Here is a 7087-nt window from a genome sequence, read left to right as displayed (position 1 = left end):
TTTGGTTAATTTTTGCTAGCAATTTCGTTATGTAATCCGAAAGATCAACATATTAGTTAAATAGCATCTCGAGTCTTAAAAACTCGAGTTCATTAATGGAATTTAAGTCTCTAAGACTTGAGTTTTAAGAGATGGCAAAGATGGCAAAACTAATTTGGAAAAAAATCCATATGGAACTCGAACTTGAGTCTCTAAGACTCAATTTCCTTAAAGAAAACCATAGAGAGATAGGAAAGTTCATGGGCTTTGAGATAGGGTTGTTGGATAGGGAATGAGGCTGAGCTTCGGCCTTGGAATCCGGATTTGGGCTTGATCTAGAGAGAAAGCCTAAGAGAAGAAGAGAGGTTCAAAGAGAGAGAGAGAAGAGGAAATTTCGGTAAGGCTCGGGTTAGATTTATTTTTTATTTTTTCTTTGGTTTTCTTTGACACTTGAGTTCCACGTGAATTTTTTATCCATGTCAGTCTTGATATCTCTCGAAACTCGAGTCTTAGACACTTAAGTTCCTTCTATGAAAAAATCTTGAGTGAGACAGACGCGTGTGCTCATTGTCTCATTGACATGTGAGTCTCACGCAAAATACCTTCTCTCCTTCTATAAACTTGAGTCTGAGACTCAAAATGCTACTTAATTAATATGTTTGCTTTTTGGGTCACACAACAAAATTGTTGGCAAAAATTTGGCCAAATAGCAGAAAATCCCACTTTCACTTTTGCCCGGCTAAAGCTACTTTGGTTGTCAAATTATGTTGGTAAAAATTTGAGTCTTTATGGTAAAAATATAAACTAAGTTGATGAAAATTTTAAATATCAATTTTGATGAGCATGTCAGGACTCAGGAGGTCCAGACGTATAGTCTAGCTCATTGGCAGGGAAAATAAAATAAAATAAAAAATAAAACGCAAAAATAAGCTCATTTGCAGAAATATGATTATTTAAAAGCCAAATAACTAATATGCTCATAACCTCTATAATAAAACCTGGGTGAAAGCAGCTAAACTGAATCCATAACATTTTGTCAAATTTATCATTGCCGCAGCTCAATAGTTATACAGTACTCTAATCGTGCAATAGAAATATAATAACCAATAAAACCATCATCCTAAACAAGCCTCCTCATAAGCTAAATAGGATCATGAAGTTAGATAACAGTCACATAGAGAAAACAGTATTCGTGGGAGGCTCTACAGTTTTCTTGGTTCACTTCTTCCTCTTCTTTGGGGGCTGGAGTGCTTCCTCATCTTCGTCCTCCTCTTCCTCCTCATTCTCTTCTTCCTCTACCCCTTCCTCATCCTCTTCCCCACCATCGTCGTCATCATCATCGTCTTCATCGTCATCGTCGTCGTCATCTTGGTCCTCACCATCTTCTTCATCATCATCTTCCTCTTCCCCGTTCTCTTCTGCTCCACCTGCCCCGCCATCTGCACTCTTTTTTGAGTTACTCTTATCATTGTTGGGGTTGTTAGGGAACTCCCCTCCATCTTCAGATGATAGGTCCTCTTCACCTTCTCCAAATCCGCCATCTGCATCATCATCGTCATCCCCATCATCGTCATTGTCATCGTCTCCCTCAGCATCAACTTGCTTGTCTTGGTATTCAGTGTTTTGATTACCTTTGATACTAGGATCCTGAAGCTGTGTTCCACAGCAGGTCAAGTAGATAGAATATAGAGAAGATATCATGGAATTGAAGACAAGGACAAAAGGAAAATTAAGCAATTAATAATTACAGACAATAAATATTCTGGAAAAAAATAGAAGGTATGGCATATGTACCAGTACAAATTCAGGAAACAAGAAAAAGAAAAAAAACAAAACAGGACAAAATAAAGATCACATATAAAATAAGCTAAAGCATGAAGCATCAATGCTATAGTTATTATGTAACTGTTGGGTCATTCTCACTCTGAAAGCTGTTGTTTAGGTCAAAAAGGCCATAAATCCCTATAGTTATAGCCTAAGAATCAAGCAGATTGTTGTCTAAAGAGTAAAGAATCGTATAGGGTGAGGAGTTGAGAGTAAAGTTGGTTTACACTATTTTTGCATTTTCAAAAGGCAATTATGCCAGGACTGTCATGGTAATGGAATATGCTATCATCACAGAGAGAAAATATGATTCCAATAGGCAAGCGGACATCTTCCACCTAAGACAATGCGAATATGATTGGACTCAATGATATGATATGTCTTTATTCACTGTTACAACATTATTTCATTTTCACTTTTCTCTTTTAAGGAAATAGTTTGAGGTTGGTGCATGCTTACTTTAGGCTCACGCCATAAGGCTTTTGTCATCGTAAATTCAAAGTACTAAATACAGGCATGGTGGTACACATTCAAGTCAACTTCCTAGAATACTAAAAGTAAAAGGACCCGTTTGTTTTAGCTTTATGACCTAGTACTATAAGTGTCTCTTCGGAATTGCTTAAATTCAGGCTTGTGCTAAAAAAATAAGCTTAATAAAAAGTCTAGTTCTATCTCAAAAAGATTATATATATATATAAAATAAAAACTAGCTTAAAATATAAGCAAGCTCATACACTTTATCAAACAGGTCCCTAATGCTGCTTCCTATTTTAGCCTTACAGGTTAAGATATGGTAGATAGGGTTAAGAGTCTAAAATAGGCCAAGGACCATATTACTACTTTTGTTAGAAAACTTTTTTCCTGATTACAACTGTTAATTTTACTAAAATAAGCTTTCAACAAGAAGTTAAGCCAAACTTAAGAGTGTAATATCATGCTGCAAATCCAACAAATTGTAGAGTGAGACTAAATCAGTTGGATAAGGATATCTTCCAAACTGATTTGGAAGTATCTCTTCTGACCCATTATGTGATAATTTATATAACCACCTATTAAATAACAACTCATAAAATTATTTAAACAAATCACATACTAATCAAACAACTCATCTAACTAAAAATTTTATGTTGATGATTTTATAAACCGTCACCATAATATCAAAGAATTTCCCATAAACTAAAAAGTACAACAACAAAAAAAATGTTAAAAACATTACTAATTTTATAACAAAATACACATCATATATTGACAAACTGACAAGAATAATATCCGTTATCAGAAATTCAGGCTGTAAGTATATATAACAAGAGATTTATTAACGTGTGCCCTTAGAGTCTACATTAGTAAATCATTTTTAGGAAATTCTTTATAGAAAAACGAAAAAGTAACTAATTGTTTTGACAATTTTTTCAATCTTCCATTAAAACTTTTCCAAAATGGATGGTTAATATGTGTTAACAATATAACAAAGTACTATGTTTCTATACTCAATACACTACGTGTGTTCTGTCTGATCTGATCTAATCTAATCTAAATGACTGTTTTGGATTTTTTCTTTTTAATTCTTAAAGGGTCCAGAAACTTTTGCACGTGGGAAGGGCACACGATGCACATAGAACACACGTGTAAGTTGTGGAGCATATCCAAAAGGAATATTCCTTCTATTACACACACACACCCCCCAATTAACAAAAGATTCCCCCAACAAGTTACCAATCCGCTCAGCTACTTGGACTTTTTCAATTCCCACTCCTTCATCCACAAAACGACAAAATAGATTTTTTAAAAAATATTCCAACTGGGTCCCACGTGGTGGAACTCAACCTAGTTCCCAAAAACCCAGTTCATATTCCTTTTCCAAATCCGAATCCAATTTACCACTTTACCCCCCTAACCAACACCCCCCCCAGTGCGCACGTTAAACCTAATCCCCCCAGCTCACGTTAGCAAAGGGCCATAAATTACTAAATTACCCTCACCGGTCTCGGCCAAAAACGCCTAAAAAACACCTTATACCGACCGGCGCAGTTTAGACCGTACACGTAAATACACCGGAACAAAAACACGACACAAATTAGGGAATTTTTTTTTAAATTAAAAAAAAAAAGAGATCGGCGCATGTTAGCATGGACCATAAGAAAAAAACAAGCAAATTTTCAGAGAAAAAAAGGAGAGGTAAAGCTTAACTAACTTTACCGTTTGAAAACCGGAGTCCAGACAAAACTGGCTGTCAAAAAATATAAAGGAAAAAAAAACGGAAAAGAAGACGAAAAATATAACTGAAAAAAAAAAAAAATTACCGGGGTGAAAAGCTGGGTTTTGAGCAGAGTGGAGAAAAGCAAAGTGGCTAAGGCCTCCCCAGCGCACGTTAGCGCTCCGTAAGCAAGAGTAACTGCCACTGGACCATGTTTACCCTCCATGGTTTGTTCGCCGCAAACAAAGAAAAATTTAAAATTGAATTTTGCTAAGACCTGCGCAAGCAAAAAACAAATAAAAATTATACTCTCAGATCCGTTATACTCTCATCACAGCCGTTGGATCTTGCACCATTTTACGTCACAGACAAACACTCTGAGAAAGTGAGAATTCTCTCTTTTTTTTCTTTTTTCTTTTTTTTAAGGAAGAAACAGAATAATCAAAATATTATGCAAAAAGTTTTTTTTTTTTTTTGGGTTAGGAGAAAAGAAACAGTGAAAATAAAAGGTGTTTTTGTTTCTAACGGATAGTTTTTGGAAAAAAGAGAAAGGAACACTTTCACTGCAGAGAGAAAAATTCTCCGGCGACGAACTTAGCTGTTAATTTGACAGGGAAAAAAAATTTTAACAGAAACGCAGAAAAAGCAGGTGATTTTTACCGAAACGTTAACGAAATTCGCCGGAAAACGAAAATTTTGAAACGACCTCGGGCTAAGGTTTGTTTAAACCAAACCTGCAAGCCTCGAAATCGCAGAAACGTGAAAAAAGCAGGTGATTTTCACCGAAAAGTCAGAAAAACTCGCCGGAGACCGAAAAATTGAAAGGACTAGGGTTAAGACTCACCGAAACTGAAGCTGTAAGCCTCAAAATCGTGAAGAAGAAAGAAACGATGAACTTAAGAGCGGAAAAAAGGTAATTAGGAAAAATAAAAAGCGTGAAAATTCGAGGTGAAAAAGAAGAATTGGAGGAAGAGGTAGAGAATCAGAGAGAGAAAGCGTACCAGGAAGAAAGATCAAGAGGCGGAGATGCTGGATCTGAAGGTTTGAAGGTCTAAAACCTCAGGGAACAAGCAGAAGAGGCTCCGTGCATTCTGGACCGTCCGATCGTGATCGTAGAACACACAGAGAAAGCAAGATATAGAAAAATCACAAAAGGGCTTAGAGAGACAAGAGAGAGAGAGTACAGGTGAGTGACTGACTGACTGCCCGTAATTTTTCAGTCAGGTTTAGGGCAGCTCGGGCAGCATCCTCATTATGTGTAAAAGATAGCGTTTCGGGCTGCCCGAAAGAGCGAGTCTGGACAAGTGTGGGTTTTATTAACCTTTCTATTATTTTTTTTCCCTTTTCTTTTGGATTTTTTTGGGGGTTCTAGGAATGATTTTCATTAATTACTTTGTCTTTTCTTTTGAGTATTTTTTTAGTTTTTTTATTTTTATTTATATATATATATATATATATTTTTTTTTTTCTACTTTTCTTTTTAAAGTTTAGTCCTTCTTTTAAATTTTTCACACGATTCACGAGTCTTGTAGTTTGAGATACATAGAAGGCTTTTCTAAACCATGGTTCAGTCAACAAACTCAACAAACCATGGTTTAATTTTTAAGATCCATTTACTATTTAACAGCTGTAATTTTATTCATATCTATTTGTTCTTTAACTTTATGACCCATTTACTATTTATAAAGATCCATAAATATTTTTTGCTTAATTACATATTTAGTTCTTAACACATATCTTATGTTTCAAAATGTTCCCTATATTCTATAATTTTTCATTTTATTCTTTATAAGCTTGTGTCAACAAAGTTCCTACCTCCTTGCTATGTTAACTCTTACTTTGATTTTGATAAGAACAAAGTTTCTCTCAAAACTAGTTTGGTGAGAAACTTTTCATATATAAATATATATATATATATTTTTTTTTTTGTGAATGTTGAAAATCTAACCATTGAATTTTATGTTCCTTATATTCTTAACATGCATATCAAATTTCGTTCAAATTTGATATTATTTACTATTCGATCAATAAACTTATTTTTTATACACAATTTTAGATCATACAAAATTGAAATTTTAACATTTGTTTGATAAGATAGCAATTGATCTCTGATATTTTTGAAATTTTACATGCATGAAGAATATAATAAGAACATGCAATCTAACAGTTAGATGTTCAAAATTCACATTTAATATAGAGATATATGAGGAGTTTGTAGAGTTTCTCTCCAAACTAGTTTGACGAGAAATTTTGTTCTTTTGAGAACTCATGTTTCTCTCCTCTTTATTTCATGAGGTTTTTGCACGTGAGTCTAAGTAAAAATATTAAAAAGAAAAGGATCATTGGAAGTGTCATATTACCTTTTATGCTTACAACAACGTGAGTGGTGAATTTAAACTTATGGTCTATTTGGGGCAAACCTAAAGATGAGATGCAAGATCAACCTTTAAGTACCCGTTATGTATCAAGAAATGAAAGTTAGACCAAAAACTATATGCGAATTGGTAACATTCAACTGGAAATAGCTTGAAAATTAGCTAAGTGTCCGTCCTCGGGTTCAATCCGAAGAAGAAGGTATAATTGGATGGTTTTCTCTCTTTTTGTTTTCTTTCCTTACTTTCAAGTCTCTTTGATCCAGGTGCTTCTTGGCTTTATATAACTTAGCAAGGATGCATCTGGATCTTACATTTGGAGGGTTGTGATCAGACTTTCTTGATACTTGTCCCATCAAGACCATATTAGAATTTTTTTACTCCAGAATATGAGTTGTGAGAAACACTATTCATGGTCATTTCCCCATTAATGCGACCATCTAAATGGTTGTAGTGCATTTAATGCGGAGGGGATGATTGCCTTGTCTTTCCTTTTTCTTCTCTTCCTTGTTCAATACCAAGTTACCCTTGTCCCCCTTGAGATTGCACCATTCTCCCTTCATTCCTGATTCTTGGCCTTCCGAGATTAAGTAGGAGCCCTCGGCATCTTCATCAATGGCAACATCCCGAACTCCTTATTAGTTAAATAAGTCCTCTTTGTGAAGTTTCACTCCTCGAAAATGCCCTTATTTATTTTATTAACGGCTTTCGATCCTCA

General features: G+C 34.9%; 1 protein-coding gene across 2 annotated transcripts; it reads right to left on the bottom strand.

Moving 5' to 3' along the window:
- Positions 1–997: 997 nt before the first annotated feature.
- On the bottom strand, positions 998–5281 carry LOC126733199 (uncharacterized). Of its 2 annotated transcripts, none has more exons than XM_050436412.1 (3): positions 4999–5281; positions 4104–4274; positions 998–1626 (listed from the first exon to the last, which is right to left on the bottom strand). In XM_050436412.1, the coding sequence occupies exons 2-3, from the start codon at positions 4221–4223 to the stop codon at positions 1198–1200; spliced, it is 549 nt and encodes a 182-aa protein (XP_050292369.1). In that variant the 5' UTR covers positions 4224–4274; positions 4999–5281; the 3' UTR covers positions 998–1197. The 2 variants fall into 2 exon arrangements, with proteins under 2 accessions (XP_050292369.1, XP_050292368.1); XM_050436411.1 differs by having other exon boundaries at positions 998–1632; positions 4999–5275.
- Positions 5282–7087: the final 1806 nt, after the last annotated feature.

This window comes from Quercus robur, chromosome 6 (genome assembly GCF_932294415.1).
Source record: "Quercus robur chromosome 6, dhQueRobu3.1, whole genome shotgun sequence".
Classification (NCBI taxonomy): Eukaryota; Viridiplantae; Streptophyta; class Magnoliopsida; order Fagales; family Fagaceae; genus Quercus; species Quercus robur.
This window is presented reverse-complemented; position numbering and strand designations above follow the sequence as displayed.

Bases quoted from the DNA above. Each gene is read 5' to 3' on its own strand.
- LOC126733199 (XM_050436411.1), bottom strand. From the start codon at position 4,223: ATGGAGGGTAAACATGGTCCAGTGGCAGTTACTCTTGCTTACGGAGCG. The intron at 1,633-4,103 runs GTAATTTTTTTT...TGTGGAACACAG, and splicing joins AAACCCAGCTTTTCACCCCG to CTTCAGGATCCTAGTATCAA.